Here is a 27,265-nt window from a genome sequence, read left to right as displayed (position 1 = left end):
ATTTCAAATGACCAAATCTAAATTGTCACAATGCAACTGATGTTCACTTTTCCTGGAAGGATAAACCCCAAATTTCCAAGCCCAAGCCCAGATTTTAAACACACATACATTCCTTCTTCCTTGATGTGATGGTTCTTATTGAAGGATTTTTGCTAATAAAAAAAAATCTTAAACAACTTTATAAATAATAAATCAAGCAGACCCAAACAAACAAGAATAAATAGGCAAATAGAAGAAAACCACAAAAGAGAGACCTAGTTTTATATGAGACACATTGGACCATAAATGAGATTAGCAATCTTTTTCCTTTGTACTATTCAAAACAAATGGCCTGTCATAATCTTTACTACATAATCTTAAGGTGAGTTTCCAAATCTGGAATAAGACTTTAAGGTAGCTAACCAAAGCACATTATGTAGAGCTTTTCCTTCAAAAAACAAAGTTTCCTACTAAACTAACCTAGAGAAAAATTTTGTGCTTTACAAAGGCTAAGAATAAATACAATACAATAAAGTACTTCCACAATTACCTTTTTACAACCTATTCATACCTGAGCCTCTTTTTAACCTTCTTCTGGCCAGTTTAATTTGATCCTGTAGAATCTGTACCCAGTCTCTTGGGCCAGGAAGTTTATCCACATGGTTAGCAGTACAGTACTTTTCTGTGAAGACTGAAAGAGAATATGAAATATACTGTTATATACTTTAACAAATAAAATATGCAGATCTGAAATAGGAATATAGCCCAAGAAGAAAACAAAAGTCTAGTTCTTTCTTGTTTGGAGATGCTGGGAACTAAACCCAGGGACTCACCTATGCTAAGGATGTGCTCTACCACTGAGCCCCCCACCAAAAGTCTACTTCTAAAGGATGTCAGTTGTGTAGTGTGTGCTTTCCAAATCTGAATGATAAAGATGATTATCAGCTGCCTCTGGCTACCAATGGTGGATTGTGCTTTAAAATGAAACTGGCTGAAAACACTGAGAAAATCACATGGAAACTGCTCTTTCTACTTCTCCATCTGTGTGTGTGTGTGTATCTCATAGGACGAAAAGGAAATACTTCCTACTGATCCACTGGCCCCACAAACACACTGAAAGACCTTACTTTTTGCTGTCGATTCAAAATAAAATGAAAAATTACACAAAAAGATGATGTTCTCACAGTGATTCTCACTAACCCAATCAATACTCAAAATAAATAATAATGCGGTATGTCTTAATGAAATTTTAAGACATAATCTAGATAGAAATTCCAATTGTACTTTGAGTTAACCTTAGTTCTGGGTAAAGACCTTCCCTATTAAGCCCAAAGAAACTAGGGAGAATCATCTGGTAGGACAAAAGGAAGGCAGGACAATGCCCTCAGGAATGCTGCGCACAGTATGTGACTGCATGTATGGGTGACATTTCTGCCTCCCACTCCAGTTCCTGAGCACTTTTCAACTTGCTCTCCATAAGGTCAACATCTAGTCTATAGTCATATCATGCTGCCTTCTTGGTATTTAAAATATTGGTAAGTTTAATGTTTTAAAAGGTTTCTTTTAAAAAGAAATAACAGAGAAAAATATTGACAGATTCAACTACATAAAAATTGAAATTTCCATTGAATGAAAAATAAATATTTCAGTAGAATGACAAAAGGCAGTTGCACTAAATATGGCTGAAAATATTCATTATCTACCACCATATAAAGAGCACATTCAAATAAAAAGTCTCCATAGAAAAATGGACAAAGTTATCTGCAGCATACTCAGACATGTATAAAATATTAGGAAAAAATGTTAAATCAAAGAACATACTTCTTAGGAGATAACTTAAGGAAGAGAAAGAGCTATGAATGCAATCTCAAATGTAAGCAATCCAATTGTATGAGGGTGGCCACAGGAAGGATGGATTTCTTTTTCTTTTTTTTTTTTTTTTTGTGGGAGGCCAGTGTGGAAGGCGGGGATCCCCTCAGGAGACTATTTTTGTTGCAGAAGTGACTACAGTTGCCAGAGCAAGTCAGGTATCTAGGGCAGAGAACTGGAGTTTTTTCATATATCAAATGATATAGTAAATACAGAAGAAAGGGAAGGCTTGTGAGGGTGGGGGTGTTTTTGTACCACCCATGTGGAGATGGCCAGCAGATGTGGACAGAGAAGCCTACACTGCAGGAAAAGGGTTGGCCTGAACACATTGGTCTGAAAGGTACAAACAGGCAGTTGTGTCTGGGTACCCACAGGCATTGGTTCCAGGACCCTTGAGGATGCCCAAATCCTCAGTTGCTCAAGTACCTTATAAAAAATGGCGTAATGTTTGTAAATAACCTATGTACATCCTCCTGCGCACTTTGAATAGCCTGTGGATTGCTCATAATACCTAATACAAGGTAAACACTATGTAACTCATACTGTATTGTTCAGGGAATAACAAGAAAAATGTCTGTGCATGTTTTGTACAAATGTGGTTTGTTTCTTTTTTCTTTTTCTTTTGTCCTCAGTATTAAATCTGGGGCCTTGTGCATGTTAAGCACACACTGTACCACTGAATTATACTTCCAGCCCCCAAGTTGTGTGGAATTTGGGATTTGGTTTGCTTTTGTTGTTTTTTTGTGGTGCTAGGTTTTTTCCTGAACATTTTTAATCACTGGTTGGTGAATCTGTGGATGCCGAACCCACTGACACATAGGTCTGACTATGTATGTGTTAGTTCATGAGAGAAAACCAATAACCAGCGAGAACATACAGAGTAAGAAGCCCACCACGCCAAGCACAGAGCTATGGATAACACCAGTGCTTAGAAGGAGAAGATAGGAGGGAGCTGTTATCTAAAGTTAGAAAAAGTGGAAGACAGCGGCCAATTTAGAAGTGTTTCCAGGCTGGAGTGATGGATCCTTTAACTCAGTGAACTCAGAGTGAAGCTCTATCAGGGTGCAGAGTGTGGGGATTGTTTTTCTCCCCCGATACTGGGGATTGAACTCAGGAGCAGTCAACCACTGAGTCACACCCCCAACCCTATTTTGTATTTTACATAGAGACAGGGTCTCACTGAGTTGCTTGGTGTCTTGCCATTGGTGGGGATGGCTTTGAATTCGTGATCTTCCTGCCTCAGCCTCCCCAGCCACGAGGATTACAGGCGTGTGCCGCCACATCCGGTGAGTGTGGGAATGTTTGGAGCTGTCTCTGAGGAGAACTGGAAAAGTGGTAGAGTAAGGACAAGCAGAAAGGCTGCCAAGCCACAGATGGGGTGACAAGTCTACCCAGGTGGGCACTGTCTCCCTCAGCACTTTGCAGCTCCCATCTAGGACAATGGATGATAGGACTGGCCTGGGGCAGGAGTTTGCCAGGTAGTTTTGGCAGAATAGGGTTCAATTCCCAATACCAAAGAATCCAAATTAAAAAAATCAAATAAAACAGCAGAGGCAAGCAGCTGTGGAAGAGGATGCTAAGGTGTGCTCAATAGTGCGGGCTGAAAGGCAGAAGAGGCCAAAAGCACCAGAGACGAGGGCCAGACACCATGTGGCCACGGGGTCAGATGGATCTTCGTGTGGATGATGGAATTACGGAGGTGACAGCAGGTCCTGGGAGCAAGAGAAAGACATGCAGCTATGACTGGAGCCTTAGAGGAAGATTCTACCCCAGCTCACTTGAGTAGAGGGGGAGTTATGGTTAGGATGCAGAACTAAGGAGCAGGAAGACATCAACCAGGCTGCCCAGTGTCAGTTATGTGGGACTTGGGAGAGCAAGTAGCCTCCACCTGGGAGAGAACAGAGGAAAACGATACCCTGGGTGGTAGGTGTGTACTTTTAAATTTACACCAGGTTGTAAATGACATCAGGGTCTTCATTTCTTTTTCTCCTTCAAAGAACCTAGTGCCTTGCACTGAAGAAACTCAAGATGCATGTGATGAATAGCAAACATATTTCTCAGTTTTGTTTCTAATAAAAGCAAAAACAGTAGCTCACAAATTTAGACTAAGTGGGGGAAAATTACTAGGAAGTTTTAATTAATAGAATATTTTGAAAGAAAGAAGGTTTTTTTTTATTACACTCACATGCCCCAATGTTTACTAATTAGAGAATCGTCAAATGATGTCATTGAAGTTCTGTTTTAATAAATGGAAAAATCTATTTGTTACTTAGTACCCCATTTGCTTATATGAAAATGTATACTACAAAAATTATTAAATATACTGTCTTTGCAGGGAAACATCTTCCCACTTGTAGTATTATTTATACAATTAATTTCCATAGCAACCTCTCTTAGATAGTGAAATGCATGTGTCCAAATTTTCACATATTAGAAACTAGTGGTTCCAAAATAACAAAGTAGATTTAGGCTGTGCCAATATCAAAACGACTCCTGGGCATGTCAATAACCAAGTTCAGGATTGCCAAAGGGAAGGCTGTGGAATGTTTTGTCCAACTCCAGGAGGGGCTTCAGGTCAGACCTTTCCAAAATAACCTTGAGCTCAAGTACTCTGTCACTCACTTTTAAGGCAACACTTTCTGCTTATTTTTTTTTTCTCCTTTCAGTTAAAACCAATCTGTTTCAAAAGAAAGAAGCCAGGAAAATTGCTGTCTCCTGGGTTTGTGACTGAGACCTTTGAAGGCAGAGTGCCAGGCTTCTCAAAAAATAACTATGCAAATAAATATTTCCATCAGGCACGTTATTGATAGTCTAGCTCATGGATTAATCCAAACTTAAAAGAGACTTTTAACTAGAATTTACCTACCGAAGAGAAAATCCTATTCTTTTCACTACAATGGCAGATGAGGCCTAGAACAGGCCAAAAGATAGTTGTTGCATTGATGTGAAAATAGTCAATATGCCATGTGAATAGAGGTAAGGAGTATGCAGAATATATTTTTGCTATCTGAATCTATAGCTAAAGGTCAAGCTATTATCCTGGTAACAGTTCCATTAGGAGTAATGATGTGAAAAGAGGTATTGCATTAATGCACTGGGTTTCCTACTATGTTAATAGTGGGTCATTAAGAATCATAGTAGGATAATTTGCATTCATCCTTAGAATGCAATAGGTTCTAAAAAGAAATTTCCCCCCTTATCTATTTTAATATATTAAACAGAAGTGAGGGACTAATTTTAAACAAGTTCAAATAATCCGAACAAGTGGAATGAGGCCAACAATTAAACTAAATAAGAGTATAAGTATCCACTCTGCTTAATAATTTGAGGTCCCAAGGCACAGAGAGTATGTTAAGTCACTAGGGAGATGACAAATGCTTGAGTTGATCTGTACTTGAGTAATGACTTTCCCGGATGCTTGCATTCATTTGAACCATGCCCTTTAATTGTTTATAAATAATGAATAAGCTTGTGGCGGCTGAGCAGATCCTTCCCAGGAATGTGGCTTTTAATATAATCATCAATGAATGTGGTGCTGGGTAACGTGTCTGACATGCTTGAATGTGCCACCCGCAAACAGAGTGGACAGGCCATGTCCCCCAACTGCTCTCTGTCGGAAGGACTTCATTTGGAGTCTTTCTGCCTTATCTGTGCTGGGAAAAAAGGCAGGGTAGGATATGGACTTTTAAAGGACATCCTGGTGTCATACAGACTCTTGAAGGAGCAGAAGTAGGCTTGCAGATCTTTAATTTCACTGTGAAACCCTCTGGGAACTCTGGCCAGCAGGGACAGGTCACCCCTGGGTGTGACGGCTCAAGTGTAACTTGTGATCAGACAGACAAGTGGGACTAAAGTCTTATAACAAGCAAAACTGAAAGCCACATCCTCATCAGATCTGCCAAACTCTGAGGGCCCTGTGAGGGGCAGCAGCCTCATACTAGGGTCCCAAGTGACAAGCAGAGCAACTCAACTGGGGACACCCGTGACTGGGGAAGTGCTAAAAGCACAGGGACTGTTGGGAAGCTGCTTCATCCTTACATCAGAGTATTACATGACCAACGTGCATCCCTCTCACATTCTCCTCTCTCCTTCTATTCTTTTTTTTGGGTACTGAGGATTTAACTCATGAGCACTTTACCACCAAGCTACACCCTCAGCTCTTTTTATTATTTATTTTGACACAGGGTCTCACTAAGTTGCTTAGGGCCTTGCTAAGTTGTAGAGTCTAACCTCAAACCTGTGAACCTCTTGCCTCAGCCTCCCAAGTCACTAGAATTATAGGCATGTGCCACTAGGCCCACTCCTTCTACTCTCCTAAAGATATTACTTGAGACTTCCCATTTGCTTAGCAGTTCATATCTCATTTAATCTTCATAACTACCATTGGGTAGGTATTGTGATCCTAAACTACAGATGACAAGATCAAAGTATGGGCAGGCTAAATGACTGTTCCGAGATTGCACAAATAGTAGGGATTATTTTCCACATAAGTTAGTTTTTGATTTAAAGGTGTAGATGGGTACACAAGTATTGTAAAAGAAAAATGGTTGAGTTCTAAATAAAAGCACAGCAATCGTTAAACAAATACTGGTATTATTTTCAACCACACAAAATGGAAGTGTGAGGGACAACTGGGGAGAGAGAACTGAGTGAGTCTGGAAGATCTCCCCTTCACCACTGCTCCTACCCCAGACCAAGGAGGCCAGCTGAGCACAAATGGGTAAGCTCTGAATGGAAACTGGGCAGTAGGGGGATGGATGGGTGGGAATTTGGAGACTTGATGACTGGCTGTCGATGCCAAACACTGCATGAAAGCATGAGCCAGATCCTCTCCCACCTCCTCCTGGAAACAGCAGGCAATGAAAGAATGAGAGCTTAGCAACTGCAGGCAAAGCTGAAATGTCACGATGTGAGTAGTCAGGTTGTCTCAGTGAAAACCAAACTGTGAGGGAGCAGAGTGTAGAGGCAGAGAAAGCAGATGTGCCAGGAGAAGCAGAGACCCAGAGAGGCAGAGAACACAGCTCACAAGATGGATACTGAGAATAGCAATGCAGGGAAGCCCATCAGTGACCTCGGTGTTTCCCATGTAAACATGGGGCTTCTTTTTTTAAATATATATTTGTTTTAGTTGTAGAGGGACACAATCTCTTTAGTTTTTATTATTTGTTTTTATGTGGTGCTGAGGATGGAACCCAGGGCCTCATGAGTGCAAGCTCTACCACTGAGCCTCAATCCCAGCCCAACATGTGGCTTCCTGAAGTAGCTTTTTTCCTCAAGGAACTCAGGTGGTACCCTGCTTCTTGAAACAGAAGAGCCCCTTTTTTCCCCAAAAAACTAAAAAGTCAAATGGTTTTAATGTGCCTGATATAGGATGACCACCTGTGCTTTTTCTAGGCAAGAGTCAGCAATGTGACACTCTTACTTAGAAGCAAATATAATTACTGAGGCTCAGAAAGAAACCAGGGCCTTTAGTTGTGACCAAGTCTTCATATCTTGATAATTTTCTATGGTGACAAATACAGGGCAACTATTTCAAGTGTACTCAGAGCCAGTTACAAGGCTTTAGCATGATAATAGAATAGTTTAATTCAAGGAAGGACGAGAGGATGCAAGAAAAGAAAAAGGGACAAAGGAAAGAAATACCCTAAGATTATTTTCACATATATCTAGTATTATCCAGAAGAGCCTCCTTTTTTTTTCTTTTTAAATGGAGTGGGGTTTTTTTTTGTTTGTTTTTAAATCTTTTTTTTTTTTTTTTAGTTGTAGCTAGATACGATACCTTTATTTTATTTATTTATTTTTATGTGGTGCTGTGGGTTGAACCTAGTGCCTCACATACAATAGGCAAGCATTCTACCACTGAGCTACACCACAGCCCTGGAAAAGTCTTCTTGAAGAGAGCATTTTATACAGCTTGGAGCCTGATTCTGAGTACACCCCTGACGACATACCACCACCTTCTCCAAGGCTGAGGTGTGTGGGCACCAAGTCTTCTGATTTCCTGTTTCTGACCTCTCTGCACCCATAAATCTTAGAAGCACATCAGGAGACACATGGTCACAAAGGATCTTTTGAGCTCTGACTGCTTCAGCATATGATTTCTCTCATCCATTTTGTTGATTCATATTAAGATCAATTAGAGTGGATGTTGTTTTCTGATCCTGTACACAAACAGGAGTGCTTCATATCAGGAACCTGAACAATACTGTGCCTTATTATAAAAACAACATGTATTCATTCAGGAAATATTTATCCAGTACCCATATGTGCTAGGTTATGCTAGGTTCTAGTAAGCAAATGGCCCCTTGACCTCAAAGAGCTTGCAATAAAGAGGAGGATAAAGGGAAATAAGGGATCAAGAACAGACAAGGGCACAACTGCTACTACAGAAATCAGTCAGGCCACAGAGAAGGGAATCCCACCCATGCCTATGCTGGAGGGTTGGAGCTGAGGAAAGCTTTTGGATAAAGTGATGGCTACACTGGACCTTAAGAAATGGGGTAGAGGTCAAAGATGGTAGAGAATGTTCCAGACACAGGGAAGGGCATGTGCAGACCAAAATCACACCTTGCAACTGTCCTGAGGTGGAGGCTGCAGTCTCGATGGCCACAAAGCTTGGATTTGACACAGATTTAGAAGTAGAAAATGAGGGCCTGGACCTATGTGTGGAGGAGTTGAGGCTCAAGCCTCTGCTTGAAGCTGTGAAAAGAGGAATGATCTACCACTAGCAAGGAGGCAGTGAGCAAGTTATCAAGTCTTTGGGGGGAGAAAAAGTTGCCTGAGAAAATCCTAAATGCTTGGCTTACACCTTGTAGAGGTTTGGAATTTGAAGCTATATCATCTGCATAAAAGTATGAATGAGCATAAGCATTGCTGTTGATAGTCTAGGGTCCAGACAAAAAGAAAAGCAGAATAACTCTTAAGAGTGCCTCTGAAGCCAGGCCTCAGCAGATTCTCATGGATGAACTCCTATTTAAATACAGTGAAACACATGAGGGAACAATCCACCATGAGTGAGGCCCAAGAAATGTAGGATTAGAGCCCCACAGACCTGAGAAAATAGAATGCTGAATAAGTGTGCTTGAAATGGAAGGACTTCGTTCATCAAGGAAGGCCAGTTACAAAGAGAACCAAACAGAACTTGTAGAAATTAAAACATAGTAGTTGAAATTTAAAAACTCATAGTAGAGACTAATCAATAATGGAAAAATAGGAAAAGGTAGGAAATTTGGAGAAGAAAAAATAACAAATAATGACAAATTAATATCACTGAGTAGAACAGGGAGACAGATCTGAGGAATTCTCCAGATTGGTAATACAGAGATGAAGAGATGAAGAATATTATAGACAAATTAAGAGATATGAAGGATGGAACAAAATGATCCAATAAACACTCACAGATGTTTCAGAGGAAGCCAAATGAAAGAATAAAGGAAAGGCCAAGTAAGTTAGAGACAACAGATGAAGAATTTCCAGAACTGATGAATAATAAACCCTTGGTCCCAAGCAGCAAAACCATCTGACATATTAGTAATAAAAATAAATACATATGTGGGCCTGGAATAAAGAAACCAGAGAATGCCAAAGGGTGAAGGGATTTTGAAAACAACTAGAGTGGAGATTGTCTGAAAAAGAACAGGCTAAGAGCAGATTCACAGCAATTCAATCTAGACGACACTGTGATGTCTTCCAGCTGCTCTGAAAGAATCTTCCTCCATCTAGAATAGAATACCCAGCTAAACTCCACACCCTTAGACAGTGATGGTCAGATAAAGAGATTTTAGAACACCAACTGAAAGAAAAGATTCCACAGACCCTCATCCAAAGAATTATCAAGTGTTGTACTTCAGGAAGAAGAAAACTGAATACAGAGAGAAAGAACTGGAGCCAAGAGAAGAGGAAGGAAGAGACAGAGGAGGACATGACCTGAAGATATTCAGAAGTATCGTAATACCCATGTTATGACCACTGTGTGGCATCGGCTCAGAGGTTGATAAAAGTGTTCACAATGGAAGATGGGAGCTCAGTATCTGTCAGAGATAAAATCATAAATCAATAAAACAATTCAAAATTTTAAAAAAATTAAAAAGGGGTGATACTGAAATAATTGACTATCCAAAGAACAAGAAAGAAATCTCTTTGTCACATTTTAGGAAAGAGTAGATTCCAGGTGGATTAAAGATCCAAATATACAAAAGAAAGCCTTAAAGCTTTGTTGGTAAAAATTAGAATATCATCAAAGTGGGGAGAATTTTAAAAAATGTGCACAAAAAAGCACAAAGCATAAACAAAAAGAAATCTGACTGTCCAACCTCAACTTTACAATGATAAAAGACAGCATAGCAATGTTGATACACACTGGAAAATAAGAGCGTGGCATCTGCAACATGTATACCTGACAAAGACCTCAGATAAGACAGTAAGAAAGCAATGACCTAATGGAAAAACAGAAAAATAGAAATTCACAGAAGAAAAATAACTAATTAATGACAAAATGAAATGATCCTCAAACTCATTAGCTATCAGGGATTCTATTTCCGAGGTACCAACTGAACCCAATCGAAAAACTAAAGTCTGACAACACTAGATATTGGCAAGAATGAGGAAAAGTGGGATTTCTTCTATGTTGCTAATGGGTTTATAAATAATATCAATCACTTTAGAGAGCCACTTGACAATGCCCAATGAAACTGAAGATGCTGTACCCTGTCACTTGGCCATTCCACTGCCTGGTGGGTTTCCAAGAGAAAAATGAGACATGAAATCCAAGAGACACCAAGAGGACCTCTGCCATGGGTAACCAAGAGAAGAACCAATTCCACTGTCTCCAGAAGATTATAGCCAGGGAGGGCTTCACCATGTAGTGGTTATATGAATAATGAATAATCCAGAGTTATAAAGTAGTTATCTAGACAGATCTCTAAAAAAAGGGGGACATGTGAAACAAAACCCAGTGGCAAAAATACAGATGAAGCTGTGTGTGTAGATTTGTAAGTACATGAAATAATGGTAAATGTGATTTATGGATAAGTAAGTGGTAAAATAAAAAACACAAATGGGAAAGATGCACTCCAACTTCAAGTTACTCTGAGGAAGTAGGAAAGAGAAAGAGAATGAAATAGAACATTTTTATTCTTAAAATTTAAAGAAAGAGGGGTATGCAGGTAGTGGGCACAGTGCTCCAGGTTCAAGCCACCCATGTTGAGCTGCATGAAAGGCAACAGCAGCTGAAGGCACAGAAAGCCTGGAGGCTGACAGAAATCTTCTGAGTTCTCTCTATCCCAGTGCTCAGAATGAAAGCATGGCACTGTGGGCAGGCAGGTGTGCAGTCAGCAGAAGCCTGGCCTTTCCTTCCCACAGCCTTCTATAGCACCCCTATGGACCTTGACTTCTATAACTCCCCTGTCTCTCCACAGGCCAGTCCATCCCAGCCAAGATACAGTGGCTATACAGGCAGTAACACAACAGGTCTCTAGGAAAAGAACCTCTTTTAAAAAAACAGCAACAACAAAAAAAACAAACTCTAGATCCATGGTGTGACCAGCTCTCCCCTACCGTGGGGGAGGCCTGACACTCTTCTTTTTGTTTGCCATATGCTTTCCAAACTGGAATGCAACCTCCAGGAGGGTCTGTCTTCCTGTCCATCATTGTCAGGGCTCCACTGCACCTCATACCCAGGTTTTTCCTGCCATGTTACCTCATTCTTTGTGATCTCTCTGTGTATCTTGCTCCCCACTGACACTATTCTTCTAAAGGGCACTTGCTGAGTGCCCCTGGGGAACAACGAGCTCTCGTTTCCAAAAAGTGAGGCCTGGGATGAGTGCTACTACTCTCCAAATCTCTGTGGCCCTATGGGAGAGGACAGGGATGGTGCAGTCAGAATGGGATGGGTATGGTGGGGTCGATTTGCACGTGAGCTGGCTCTGAGGCCAAAGTCTCCTTAGTTCCCTAAATGACCAAGATTCCACCTACATCTCTCTACCTTTCCCCTCTACAATTGAGGCTCCAGAACTTATACTGCAAGCAGGCCTCAAAATTGTGGGAACCAGGGCTGGGTTGTGGCTCAGAGGTAGAGCACTCGCCTAGCACATGTGAGGCACTGGATTCGATCCTCAGCACCACATAAAAATAAAATGAGGGTATTGTGTCTACCTACAACTAAAAAATTTTTAAAAATGTTAAAAAAAAAAGAAAGAGGGGGTATGAAGTAAGCATCAGAGCGGTTCTCAGTCTCAGATAAGGCAGAGAGAAAATGAATCATGGTGAATGTCTTCACCACTTCAAGATGAACACTTACTTCCACTTCTTAGTGTAAAGGTCATGTTGAAGGGGATGAATGTCACTCTTAGTCTATGAACAAATCAGAAAACTTCTTCTAAGAGTCTGTCACAGAAATACCAATACTGACCAGACCTCAGTTCTACTCCTTAAAAATACTCTTTCAGGATCAGCACTGGAAGCTTTCTTTAGAAAGTTTTGTAATTTGCTCTAGGGGACTTACGGAAGGAAGACCTCCTCTGATCTCTCCCTTCAGGTCTGACCTTAGAGATGGCCTCCCTGAGTTTTCCTAACTAGCATTTTTCAATAATAATGTCTTTTGTTTGACTAGACTATAAGCTTGAGGAGGGCAGAGATTATGTCTTGCATTCACTGTGGGTACATAAAGGCAAACATGAATGTTCTGTTCATGAAAGAATAAATCTGAGAAACTTTTTTCTCTGGTCTGTTACTTAACTTGAAAGAAACAGGGGAAGAATCTCTTTAGTAAATAGCCACAGTCTCAAAATTTACTGAGCCCTGAAGTTCATTTCAGATTTGGTTTAACAATAAAAATTTAGCAGATCATTAACTATAATACACCTCAAAAGGAAGGCTTTAAGTTAAGGAAATAAAATATTGCAAACAATATGCTTACATGAGAATTAGAATGTCCTTCTGAGTTACATATAGGAGACTGTTGCAGGGCCCTACTGGGCAGCCCACTGGTACAGTCTCAGAGGCACGTATGGCCAAAGCTGACCATAATGACCATTTAACACTTAGTGCTGATCATTATTGCCTAGGGCTATTATTTGTGGTTGGTAGCTATAATGAAAAAGGCCCTCAAAAGCCATTAAATTTATTCCCAGCCATAATTTACTTAATTTTGTAGGTTTACTTCTGAAAATTTGGACTAAAATTTCTGAATCATATAATCTCCAAACTGGAGACTTTAAAACTTAGTCAAGTCACACTCTTTCCTAGAGGAAGTAATGTTTCAGGAACTTAAATGGTGGCGAGGAGTAAGAATGCATCCCATAATGCTCTCTCATTATTCCCAACCTGGTGGGATTATGAGATTTGAACAATCTTGTTTAATCACTGTGATTCTCAGAGATTTGAGGCCACTGGACTCTGGAGGAAAACAACCCTATCCCTGTCCCTCTGCATCCCATTTTGCTACAATGGCATCTCTATCTAGAAAAGTGCCAAAAAAGTGCCCATAGTGGTTTCTCAAATTAAACAAAGTTAATTTCAATTTATATTCATTAAAGAAAGCCCACAGCAGAACTCATTTATAACTATTGGGAAATATGACTAACACTTTCCTTTGGCAAGTTGTGCTACAATGCACCTTTGTTTAATGTTTCTGGTATAGTTCAAGGGAATGAATTACATCTGCTAAATATTAATATCTGAGTAACAAGCTTTGATATAATGATGTTTACTCTTTAACATGCCCTTTTTTTTAAGCAAAGAAAAATGTTTTACAATCATAGATTTATAGAATTCTCCTGGAAGGCACCTTGGAAATATTTCATATAACTCACTTATTTTATAGATCAGGAAGCAAAACAAAAATTTTAAATATTGTAAATCATCAAAGAGTTCAGCAATTGGCATAAAATAGCATGCATACCACCATTCCTCTGCCCAACCACTGTGCCATAGAAAGCCCATGCTCATCTGTTTTTTAGATAAATGTCTGGAGGAGGATAAAGGTAATGAGTTTTTCTCAGTTTTTAAACCTAAGGCTTCTGGGTATATGAACTTTCTAAGTCACTGCATAAATACAGAGTTCACCCTATAGCCAGGAAGTCTGCAAGAAATGCCTCCAGTTCCAGAATGAGTTATGTCACAGGGAAAGAGTTCAGGTACCATCTGACTCCTCATAGCCATCCAAATTCAGAGGTAAGCAAGGCTAGAAGAACAACAAAGAGCCCCGAGCTGGGCAGGAAGTGGTAGGGTCTCCCCCATAGATCATGAGCAGGCCTCATGATTGTACCACTTTCTGTGGCTGCAGCACAGAGTGAGGTTGGGGTGAGGATGCTGGGGACCTCCGGACAGGGCTGATACCTCAGGGTTATGAAGGGCTTTATTTTTTGTTCTTTTCACATGGTGACAACTCCCTTCTAATTGAGGTCAGCTTTAGGAAAATTTTACATGCACATTTTGAGGGTGGCAATAAAGTTCTCAGACTCTTATTTGATATCTGAGGCAATTTGCTATGATATGAATGCTAAAAAAACACATGGATGGGTAAGTGTAGTGATGTATTAAGAAATCTTGAGCACGGCAAGGTGGCACATGCTTGTAATCCTAGCAGCTTGGGAGGCTGAGACAGGAGAATTGTGAGTTCAAAGCCAGCCTCAGCAACAGTGAGGTGCTAAGCAACCAGTGAGACCCTGTCTCTAAATAATATTCAAAATAGGGATGGGGATGTGGTTCAGTGGCCAAGTGCCCCTGAGTTAAATCTCTGGGACCTGCCCCCTCCCCCCAAAAAGAAAGCTTAAGACAATAAAGATAGAAAATGACACATTAAGCCTGACTATGTATTCCACTATTGGATTTCTTTAAACCCAACTCTCACAATAAGTTTATTATATTTTACCTTTTGAAGATGATTAATCTGTCATATGAATGAAAAAATGACAAACCACCCCCTTCATACTGCATATTGTGGAGCTCATTCTTTGATATTTGGCAATAATTAATGTTTTCAGAGTTCCCACTGAATACAAATTTGGTTTCCTATTCGGGATCAGTTTTGACCCCTAGATTTGTACTGTCCTTGACCACTATACATCATCTGGTCTGCCAGTCTTCAAACTCAGATCCTGCCTTCTAGAATTCCAGCTGCCCTTTCCAACTTGTCCTGGGGAAGTTGTACCACTGTCCTGTTTCCATGCCCTCTACACATCCAGTGTGATGGAGTTGTTTTTAATTTTTAAGAAACTACTTTTTGGGGGAAGGTAAAGTGGCTGCTTGATTCTGTCCCTCCCTCTTTCATTTGTTCCTGTACTTACTGATCATTAGTCATGTTGCGTGGCATTGTCTCAGGTGCCAAGAAATTTACAAGCAAATATACAACATGTTCTTCGCCCATAGGAACATAGTTTTATTATAAGGGAGAAAAGATGCTCAAACGTAAACAGGATTACCATATATTCTAATTTTCTGGGGATAGTTCACATTTAAAATGCCTATTTTGCCAATGAAATTATTAACAGTACCATTTTTTAATTTTTAAAAATTTTTTAGTTATAGGTGGACACAATGTCTATTTTACTTTATGTGGTGCTGAGGATCGAATCTAGTGCATCACTCATGCTAGGTCAGCTAGTTACTTTGGGGCATAACACAAACATGGCATTGTGATTTAATCACAAAGTTCTTGAAAAGTCAACTATGGAAGTGGTAGGGTCTACCTCTGGAGCCACAACCCCAGCCCTAACAGCACCATTGTTACTCTAAAAAATGATATAGTCATCCTCCACATAAAACATTAATAGCAAAGCAAAGGGTTAAGACTTATGGCTGAACCATACAGAGTTAATAAGCACTATAGGAATTTAGGGAAAGAGGCAATCAGTGTAGGTTGAGGCTTGGGCCAGGAAGAATGAGTTGGGTTTGTCTAGAAAGAGGGGTGAGAGAAGAGGATCACAGCCCTGGGGAGAAGAGCAGAACTCAAAGTCAAAACTCAGGTGTATGTGATGATTGAGGAACAGTACCAACACTGAGCTGGTTCACCTGGTAGGAAGCTCTGGGAGAAAGAAGGGAGAAGTCAAGTTTCAGGGAGGCTGGAAAAAAGGGCAAAGATTAGATGTGATTTACTGGGCTAAGAGGAGGTAATAGGAAAATTATGTCATGAAATTTGGTTTTATAAATGTTGTTTGGCTATTAGCATATAGTTTAAACTTGCAGGAGGAAAGGAAAGACAAGGTGTATTTTGAGGTTTTTGCAGAACTTTTAAGGATACAGAGATGAGCAGCTGGATGAGGTCAGAGAAGATGAAGAGTAAAGAATGTGAAGAAGGACACACAAAGAATTGACAGGGTTGGGTAATGAAGCAGGATTAACTGGGGAGAAAAAAATGCATTGAAGGTGATTCTGAGTTTACAAAATTGAAGGGTGGGAGACTGTTGATGCCTCTGCTAAAAATAACGAGGTTACAAGGGAGTACTAGTATCAGAAGACCTCTGCCACATTCAAGGGGATTGTGTGTCTGGGTAATGAACATCACAGTTGACTTTTTAAGAACCTTGTGATTAAATCACAATGTCATGCATGTCTTATGCCCCAAAGTAACTAGCTCATTTGACTAGCTCCTACAGAAAGTAGGAGTTCCCATATTTCTCTATCTTTTTTCCTCCCCGCCCCCTTGGTACTGGGGATTGAATCCATAGGTTCTTTACCACTGAGCTATATCCCCAACCCTTTTTATTTATTTTGAGGCAGGGTCTCATTAAATTGTTGAGGCTGGCCTCCAACTTGCAATCTTCCTGCTTCAGCCTTCTGAGTAGCTGGGATTAGAGGCATGTGCCACTGCACCTGGTTCTGTCCACATTTATAATTGGTATTTGCCCCCTCTTACTGGTACCTGGCTAAGCCAATTCAAAAGGCAGATGTGGTGACATAGAGGGGTGGAGAGGGAGGTACTTAAAATAATGAACGTTAGACTTACTCCCATCAAAATGGCAGGGTTGATGAGAGGATGCTAAGGTTGAATATAAAAATGTTTCTGAGAAATACCATGAGATGACCATGGAGAGCAGTCAAAAGATAACCCAGAGAAGGATGCATGAAACACAATCTGGAAACAGTCACTGTAACAGAAAACTACAGGGAGCAGCCAGTGGGAAGACCTGACTGAATCCAAAAGGTGGAAGCTCTACTAAAGGTGCTTTTATCAGGACAGATGCAGCCATGTTTGCTCTTATACAAGAGAGTCTTGGAGGCAGTCAAAATTAATGAGAGTTCGTGCTGGGAATGTGGCTCAAGTGGTAGCGCGCTCGCCTGGCATGCGTGCGGCCCGGTTTCGATCCTCAGCCACCACATACAAACAAAGATGTTGTGTCCGCCAATAACTAAAAAATAAATATTAAAATTCTCTCTTTAAAAAAAATTGATGAGAGTTTTCAATTCATTTTTAAATAAAGTTCTATGGGTTTTTAAGAGGTTTTCTTATTGGAATTTGACAGTCCACAGTTACTGTGACTACAAAGGTTCCATGATCATTTGTGTATGGATTTTAAGGACAGAAATACTAGCAAATACCAATTTCTGAGTTTTTCACATTTTTGATGTATACCTTGTATGAGGCAGTTTACAGAATTGAATTGAAACATTTGCTGGATTACTGAAGCCAATTGTAGGTTCCAGCAAAAAGCTACAGGGAATATAATTTGACCAATTCTGCCCTTACTATACAATCCTGTTTCCCTACAAAAGGAGAAAGCAGGAGGATGAGGCATTACCTTAGGATGCTGGTGAGCATCTCAAATCAGCCAGACGATTCAGAGAGTTAAATACAAAGGAGGTGAGTTATGTGGCAAACACTGCTTTCTGTTTTCAAGGCCACAGCTAGCCCATATGGCACCACTGTGCAGATAAGAAAGGTGCCCTTCCTCAAGACACTTTGCTTTCATCTGCTGAGCAATGTCATAATAAATATACAAAGTGACAATGTTGGCAATGGTGATGGTGCCCATTATACTGTATGTTGTGATCAGGCCGCAGTGGCCCTATTTATGCTACAGAAACTTATCTCTTTTGGCAGGAGGATGTTTTTGTCAACCCTTACAGTACATTTGTGTTACAATGAAGGTTTTGTGAGAATTCAGTAACTGGGAATTAGAATTTTGTCTTTGAAGTTAATCCAGTACTGGTTTCTACTCATTATGTGAAGGGCTCAAGAAGGATCAATAAAAGCCACCACCTTTCTCTTAAATTTCCACATTCTCACTCATTCCTTATGTAGCAAACAGATGTAAGTTTGAGGAAAATGAGATTCCTTTTCTGAGTTTAAGGAAGACCAGCAATGAAGCAGGGACAGGCATTAGACTCACTGTGGTCCCAAACCCAAGAAAATTCTGATTTATTGGGTCTGGGATGGGGTCTAGGCAGCTTTAAGAAACAACCGTTAATAAGCACAGCTTTGGCTGAAAACCCCTGGGGGTGCACTATATTTGAGTCCATTTCCTTGGTATTATATCCCTGAAGTTAAATACTTTAAGATAAACAGGTTGCCCTCAAAGTCTACCAAACAGTAGAGGCTTTAAATAGTTCGGAAGGCAAATGGCTTTTACCCCTTGTTTTACTGAATTTAAGCTCCATTAAATTATTAGGTAGCTATTTTTTCCATTTTCTTTGCATTTATTTAATTACTTCTCATCATTAAAGTCTATTTCAGATGTCACCTACTCAGAACATCCCCTAGTGAGATTTACATCCTCTGTGCTTCCTACCTGTTAGATAGCAGGCATCTGACATTTATTTTGTTGTGTCCTGGGGCAGGGTTCTGTGTTATGGGTCACTGTTGGCATACCTGTAGCTCTACTAGCTTGCACATTCCTTAAGATCAGGGGCCATACCTTACACATCTTTATGTCACCAGTTCCCAGCTCACAGCGTGTGGGCAATGAAAGTTTGTGCTTTCAACAGAAACTTCATGACTACTGATGATTTCTAGGTTAACAAGGTCAATGAACTCACTGCAAAGATTTGGATGTTCTCATGACTTATCCAGAATGTGAAAAGCTGCAGAGACCATGTCTTCTGCATAGCAGAAGTTAGTTGAACAAATGTTCTGGATTTACCAATCAAGGAGACTTTGGCCAAGATATGGTTAAGAATGGAGACTACATTTTCAAGACTGTAATGTCAAGGTCTGTGGAATACTAAATAGCATTTATTTTGTGACCCTTAAGTTAGCCAGAAGTCAGGAAAGGCCCCTCTTCCACCTTGGTGAAGCAGGCAGTCCAGAACTAGTGAGGCACTGCCTGCAGATCTGAAACCAGTTTCTTGTGTAATGCGAAAGAGAAAATTGCCTTAAATCCCAGAGTTCAAAGAATGAAGGCCACTGAGACAATGCGATGTTCTCATTTGTTATAGAAGTGGAGCAGAGTAGCCTTCAGGAAACTGGTGCTCTTAAAGAACAACTGAAGGATACCAAGCCTCACAAGTAGGCTGTGGCACACTGTGGACATTCATCACAAGTGTTAGAATCAGAGTTAGGAGGAGTCTCTCTAGGGTGGTTGGGGGATCTGAAAAACTGCATCAGAATCACCTGTGGTTGACTGTTCAAAATTCAGATTTCTGGGAATATCCTATACCTACTAAATCAATTTCTGAGAATGAGACCCAAAAATCTAAAATTTTAATTAACACTCCAGGTATTTCTGATGCACAATAAAATATGAGAACCAACATGAAAGGCACTGAAAATATAGGGCTATACATACAGAATAGCTGAGACTCAACATGACTTATTTAAATGTTGCTGACCCTCCATAAAAAGTGGAAAAATACAAACAACAATAATTAGGTGATAGTTACAAAAATAGCTCAGACAAACTGTGTGATGTAATTTTATAGGTGTTATATAGTTATCTTCTGTTTTAGGCAGATCCAATATTTAAAAATACGAACAGAGCCGGGCATGGTGGCACATGCCTATAATCCCAGTGGCTCGGGAGGCTGAGACAGGAGGATTTCGAGTTCAAAGCCAGCTTCAGCAAAAGTGAGATGCTAGGCAACTCAGTGAGACCCTGTCTCTAAATAAAATACAAAATAGGGCTGGGAATGTGGCTCAGTGGTTAAGTGCCTCTGAGTTCAATCCCCAGTACCAAAACCAAAACAAAAACATATGAACAGATAAACTGACATATGACTATCTTTCAAAAGGATTATTTTTTAAAAAATATTTTTTCAGTTGTAGATGGACACAATATCTTTATGTATTTATTTTTATGTGGTGCTGAGGATCGAACCCAGTGCCTCATACATGCAAGGTAGGTGCTCTACTACAGAGCTACAACTCCAGCCCTCAAAAGGATTCTTGAAGCAAAGCATTCATCAATTGGTTCCAATTGCCAAACATCTAAATAAGAACTTAATTTATATACAACTTTGGAAGATAAGCTCTATGTAGTATTTGCTTCCAAGCTTCTTTCTTGAAGTTCTCTGCATTGGAAGAGTCTTAGAAGTTTTTTCCCCCCTTCTTCTTTAGGAAGAAACTTTGAGTTCAACTCAAATTTTTATTTTCCTCTCTAGCATCAAGGGACTGAGTCTCATGAAAAGACCTACTCTTGAAGCTGGTGAAATAAATTGAGGTATAGCTATATTTTAACCAAAAATTCACTTTGAATATTCTTTGCACAAACAATAAATGACTGGGTGTTTTAAACATTAGTATGGCCACCTTCCTACTGGAATTTATAAAGAATAAAAAAAATGCTAGATTTTAAGGTAGAAATTTAAAGACAGGATGCCTTTATTTTTCAAATACTCCTTTTATAAATGAAATCTGCTGAAAAATGGCTTTGGAGTCAGATAGAACTGGGGTTAAATCCTGATTCTATCACAAGCTGTTTAAGTTAAATGAATTTACTTAAATTTCTCTCAGACTAAGTGTCTTCTCCTGCAAACAGGAATAAAATTATCAACATTGAAGGGATATTCAAATTGAAATTGATATTTTAGCCTTGTGCTTAAAGGGAGTTCTGAGAATACAGAGAAATTACTATCAATCAATACATAATAAATCAGATATGAACTCCACCTCAATTAATTCAAACCTATGTGAGATTAAATAGAAAATGCCTGTTTACTTTTTTTATAAATCCCAAGAGAATGAATGATGATATACAATAATGATGAAAAGTAGAGGTATTATAAAATGACAAAAAGTGACCCTATGTGTGTCTAGAGTTGTTTAAATAAAATGAGAGGCTTTGGTGGTCATTTCTGTAGAGCCTGTGAGAGGGTGACATTGAATGTAGTTAGGCACTCCAGTTTGAATTTTTGGAGTAATCACCAGTCAAGAAGTGTTCCCTCCCAGAGAAGTTCTGATCCCTTGTGGCTATCCAGGCAGACCATCAGTGCTGACCTCTTAACAGAGTAGCAATTTGTGTCAAGTAAACTAATGACCATTAATCAGTTCTTTTGCTTACGCACATATGTAATTTCCTTTGAATGCAAGAGGACTCAAGACTCCAGTCCAGTTCGACAGCAATAATACTTTCTTAACTAGTCATTATGATGCTGAATTAAAAAATCATAATGGGTTCTAAAAATGTCTTTATTGAAACTATATTTTTTAAGAGTATTTGGGGAGTCAATGATTATGTCACATTTAAGTAACTCTACATCAAACTGCAAGACTACTGAGGTATGTCATGGTGAAAGCCAGATGGTGGACCAATCGCTGCTTCAGCAGATACCACATGATGCAAGGGGAGCACACTGGGGACTAACCTCCACTCTGTGATCTGGCAAAAAATTCTGAATCAAATCCGTGATACCAAGTTTACTTATTGTTAAACTTGACTTCACTTAACAAGACCATAAGTTACTTCTTCCCAAAGCTGAGTTCAGATGTTCAGGTGAGTGCTTCTCATTAAGTATCCTTTCATCAGTAAGACCTTGAGTCATAATTACAAATAAATTTTTAATGAATTACCACTGAGTTTTAGTAACTACAAAAGATTAAAAGATGAGATTATATGAAAAAAATAATCTACAAATAATCTTATAGTTTAGTTTCAAGATACTGTCATGGGGAATGTTACTACTACAAAAAGTTTTATTTAAACTTTTATTTTCAGTGCATTTCTCTTCCTATTTATAAGCATTTTATAGATTTTCATTCATCTTTTCCCCCCACTATTGTTTTAACCAATCTAATCATCCTTGTTTGAAACAAAATCAAGTACCATTTGTTATTTTTACATGTGAGATTTTATAAAATTAACCAGTCTTCTGTTCCTAGGTAAGTGGACTTGTCAAATAAATATACTACTGGGGTACTATCTCATAAAAGGTGGAGTAAGAAAGAATACTTTATATTTACAAAATGTTTTTCAAGTGTGCAGTAGATAGCCTTGGAACTATTATGTAGAAGAACCATTTTATCTCTTTTCCAAATTAGTCAGATCCAAAAGATTTGGATCAGGAAGATGAATTTCTTTTTATATCTTTACTGTTAAACTGAGTATAGTTATTCTATAAGACCTATAATTAATGGCTACTTCCAAAAATCACTTTACATTGTCATATGTGGGTTAATAAACATGCAGTTAGAGAAAATATGACAAAGGAAAATGTATTAGGGAATTAAGATAATTGTATTCAAATTTATACTCAATCTTGGTTTCTACTTGTTTTACTTTCATTGGCAATTTAACTAGTAGAAATTTACAACAATGTTTTGATTTTTTTTGTTTCAAATTAATTATGAGAAGACATGAGGATAGACATTTGCATCACACTCATTATATCAAGATGAAAAATAAAACCCTATGCTTACTTGTTCACCCAACATGTATTTATGGAAAACCAGTTCTTGTGAAGTGTGTAAGGGAGGGAAAGACTTCCCTCCACCCCATGAGGATTCAGTTGAGTCTGAAATAAACTAACAGGCAGGTTAGCAAGACAAAAAGTATACTAATTCACTATGTGCAAAGACACATGAATACCTAGAAACATAGTGAGAGCAGACACTTAGTATAACTTCTTCACAGGGGCAGGGGAACACACACACACACAAATTGGCCCCAAGAATGGTGCTAGCCTGTGACCAAGTCTGTCTGGTTGTGGCATCACTCTCCAGTTATGCTTCTGTGATCTGAGCTGATGCCCCTAGCCTATGAAATTGCCAGGTAATAGATTCATGACAACTGAGTTCTTCATGGAGGGTCTGTGTCATAAGGCAGACGACCCTGATATCACATTCATACTCTGAATAAGGACAATAAGAAAGTCCAGGGTAACCTCTGAAGTATGAGATTATGGAGGTCTTTAAGTTTTCTATATTTTTTTAGGTCTGGTATTTTATAAGCATAAATTATTTGTATAGTCAGGGGAAAAAATGAAAATATGTCTATGAATAAACACAACAAGGGAACAAATGAACATAAAATATTTGTTGATTAAGACTATTGGCTATTTAGGGATAGATTTCTGTCTGTTTTCAAGTTATTATATTTTCCTAATAGAATTTTAATGATAGATTTAACTCAACAATAAAAGAAGCATATGGAAATTTTGAGCTCTTTGATTTGAATAATTGGCTTTATTAGGTATTAGGAGTAGAGGCTTCACTGCTGTTTGTATTTCTAGCAGGAGTAGGGCTGTGAAAAAATTAAGGCACAATCTCTATTTGTTTATAATTCACTTTTTCAAACTCTTGTATAATGTCCAGCTGGAATGGTGGAATAAATCTCTCTATTAGTCTACTTGTAATGATCTATTTCATTACCATCTATTATGAAGGTAGCTTTTCTACATCATTAAAATGGAATAGGGTCATAGTTCCTAATTTCAAATACTTTCATAATGTTAAAATACTGCCCTGAAAAGAAAGAAAGAAAGAAAGGAAGAGACAACTAAAACAATTCCTGACTGCATTTCAGAGAAGTATCAGCAGCCTTGACCTTCATGTTCTGAGAAAGTCCAGCCTGTTTAAATGGAAATGGATCCTTCTTCATTTCAGCAAGTCCTAGTTACATCATTGACCGTTTTTCAAATTCTGTAATCTTGTTTTTAGTGTCACTTCGAGCTGAATCATTCTTTTCATAAATGGCCAAGATTGTGATATCTCTGTAGCTTTTCTTATTTAATACAACTCAGCTGCCACTTTAAATGAAAAAATTCTGATGGAGCATGAGAAATTTCCTGTTAATGAAGGCTTATGTCCTTCTGGCCATGAACAAAGGGTGTCTGGTACTTGCTAACTCCATTTAAAATTCGAATTATTTTGTAAAGTTAATTGTGAGTTTCCAAGTATCCTTTAAGTACTATTAAATTCAATTACTCATTTTGCAAACTAATGGGCAAGAGGAGAGGACAGGGAAGGCTCTCTGAGTCAGTCCCACTCACAAGCCCTGACAATGCAGAACTAAGTCAGTTAAGAATATCCTCATCAGCTATTCTACTTTTAATTAAGGACTTATTCAAAATTTCATTTTCATGGTAGTTGTGTTTAAATTTGACACTTTGTTTCCATTTTATTTGTTTGTTTGTTTATTTATTTATTACTGGGGAATGAACTCAGGGGTGCTTAACCACTGAGTCACATCCCTAGCCCTTTTTTATTTTTATTTAGAGACAGGGTCTCACTGAGTTGCTAAGTGCCTCACTAAGTTGCTAAGGCTGACCTCAAACTTGATATGTGCACAGCTGTATACATCCTTTTTGTTAACAACATTTAAATACTTCTATTTCCTAAAGTTATGTTATCAGAGTCCTGAATAAGGACACTGTTACAGTGAAGAACTAGGTCTAGGATGTGGAACTAGACAGAGATGGAGACACGTCCATGAACCCACATGGCTGTTGAAACACCATGGAATACATATACTCCAAGGAGGTACAGCGGGGAGACCCAGGGCGGTCTCTCCATATAGGTGGCATGACTTTCTGTCATAAAACAAGAGGGAGCAGATTTGGCTAGGAATGTGTGGAGAGGAACAGTGTATGGCTTTACTTAGATTTAAAATGTCTTTAGATGCAATGGCCTGGTAATGTAGCTTCTGAACTTTGGAGAGAAATGTCTTACTTTAACACGTGATAGGTAGCTTTATTCTTATTTATACCTAAAAACTTAAGTTTAAATCATGTATTGATGGAGTCCTTAGAAATTTACTGAAAACAAAAATACTTCCATTTTAAAAGTCAAATTAAAACAAGCACTTTTTGGTTCTGCAGCAGATCAAATTGGCTCTTAAAATATTATTTTAACAAATTAACATCACCTTAAAATACCATATTTTTCTAGTGGTATCTGGGGTTGGGAGTTGTAAGGTGCATACCCAAGAGCCATGCCAGTGGGTAAGGTACAAGGGCAAATTAAATTAGCTTCTACTTAGTTTATTATAATTTCAGCTACATTTTTATGGAATGAAGGCAAAACACAACAAAGAATCCAAAAAATGAAATGATGTAGACCAACCTTTTATTGCACCCACAATATTTTGGTCTAGTCCTTTCCGGTTGTCATTGAGTCCTCTTTTCCTCTTCCCATTGGGTAAGGAGTTAGCCAAAGTCTTGTCATCAAAAAATGCACACACCAGTTTTCTAAACAGAAGGCTTCCTGAGCGAGTGTAGTTTGACAGTATAGAGTCCAGCTGAGACTTAGGCATAAACACATCAAAGCCTTCAGCAAGTTGCACTTCTGGCTACCAAAAGAAGAGAAATATTTCATTAAACGCAAAATTTGAAGCATTTGACTTTGGGCATAAAGTGCAACAAAAACCATCGTAGCTCATAGCTGTCCATATCATGTGTATGACACAGCCTCAGCTTAGTGTGCCAGAATGTGTACTTTCTAAAACCAATCACCAGTTACAGTTCACAAAACAAGATTCCAGTACTGTCTCATCAAAAGCAATGGAGAGAAGTATACTGAGAAAGTATTCCTGTTCTTACACATCATTAAGAGATAATCACAAAATCATGTTAATTCTAGAACTAAGGGTCAAGCCTTCTATATGAAACACCCTCATTAATTTTGTAAACAAAGGAACTAAGGCCCCAAAAGATCATGATAAAAATGACTTAAACACAATTCAGATGTGCTCGGTGCATTACTGTCTTATACATTAAATAATTTAATTTCTTTCACCTGAGGTTACAAATGTGGGACTACTCCACAGGGCCTGTCCTCTTTCTACTATGTCAGGGTGTTAGCTGTGGAACTATTTTTTTTTAACCCAATGAGAATTTTATGTAATCTGATATACAAATAAAAATAATGAGCAGATTTCCAGGCCATTTCAATCCACTCCCCACCCCTACTTTCAGGAGGAAAAGCTGAAGTTATATCCCAGAGGACCCTGAAAAACCAATGCACCAGCCATAAGACAGGGATACAGGATCAGAAGACCCCTGAGGTGCCTTTCAGCTTGGAGTATATCATACAATAATACAAACCAGACACATACTACATTCTCTATCAGCACACCACGGATGTTTAAAACCTGTCTTTTCATCTTGCGACTAGCATATACTATTTCCTTTCCAAAGCCTTTTCTATCTTCTTCCTGTCATGGAGGTAGCTATGTTACCACTGGGCATCTGACATAGCATATTAATGTATTTATTACACTGTACTTTGTATTTCTAAGGTCTGGCATAGAGTACACACTCAATAAATTCATTAGTCATAATCTAAACTATTAAGTCATTCATTGTTGGTTATAACATGACAGCTTTAAAATGATAATTTTAAAATGAAGAAATGCAACTGGTAATTTTTATTAAAAAATAATATATTCAGTTGTATATACTTTCAAAGCTCATTCTTAAGATCTTTTACTTGTTGCTTTGTAAAACTAACATGACTTTAAATTTTTCTAAATCACATTAAAAATGTGATTATTTTAGATTAGTTTCTGTCCTGGAAAATATGAATTATTATTTTTGTTTGTCATACTGTTTTCAAAATGCCTAGCACACTACAAAATAATGGATGCTCAGAGCTCAGCCTAGATTATTCGGATGACTTAAGAAGGCATCTGGGCTCTGTCTCCCTAACATGGAATTTTTGACTGGATTACCCAGAAAGTCATCTCATTCCTCTGCTTTGTTTGCCATTCAATGTTTGGTTTCTAAATGCTTGGCAAATGTCATTGTAAAAACAATGCTGTCAGGGTTTCCCCCTGCCTTTTGCATCTTGCTGCTTGCTGGTCAAAGGTCTGTGGAGGAGCTTGATGGGAGCTGGAGACTGAATACTAACTCCTAGAATAAGGATGGCACAAATGAGGCACTCAAGAAATATCTGTTAAATGATTCAATGTGGAAATATTAGGACTGAATTTTCCAACATAAGCTAAGGTGAAGTTTAGACATCAGCAGAATTTTCCATATCCTGTGAACTTTGATTCTAAATGAACTGATCTCAGATTTTTGCTAAGTGCTCCTAGATCATATGGAAACC

At 38.7% G+C, this 27,265-nt stretch overlaps 1 protein-coding gene across 2 annotated transcripts in view; it reads right to left on the bottom strand.

Annotated features, from left to right (window-relative positions):
- The window catches only part of Bend7 (BEN domain containing 7), an 82,664-nt gene that overhangs the window by 12,304 nt on the left and 43,095 nt on the right, over window positions 1-27,265 (bottom strand). For both annotated transcript variants that reach the window (XM_071599960.1, XM_027928644.2), the window contains exons 6-7: window positions 25,280-25,505; window positions 551-670 (exon numbers count right to left, since the gene is read on the bottom strand). In XM_071599960.1, coding sequence (XP_071456061.1) covers window positions 551-670; window positions 25,280-25,505 — 346 coding nt within the window. The remainder of the gene's footprint in view (window positions 1-550; window positions 671-25,279; window positions 25,506-27,265) is intronic.

The sequence above is a fragment of the Marmota flaviventris genome, chromosome 12 (assembly GCF_047511675.1).
Source record: "Marmota flaviventris isolate mMarFla1 chromosome 12, mMarFla1.hap1, whole genome shotgun sequence".
Lineage (NCBI taxonomy): Eukaryota > Metazoa > Chordata > Mammalia > Rodentia > Sciuridae > Marmota > Marmota flaviventris.
This window is presented reverse-complemented; position numbering and strand designations above follow the sequence as displayed.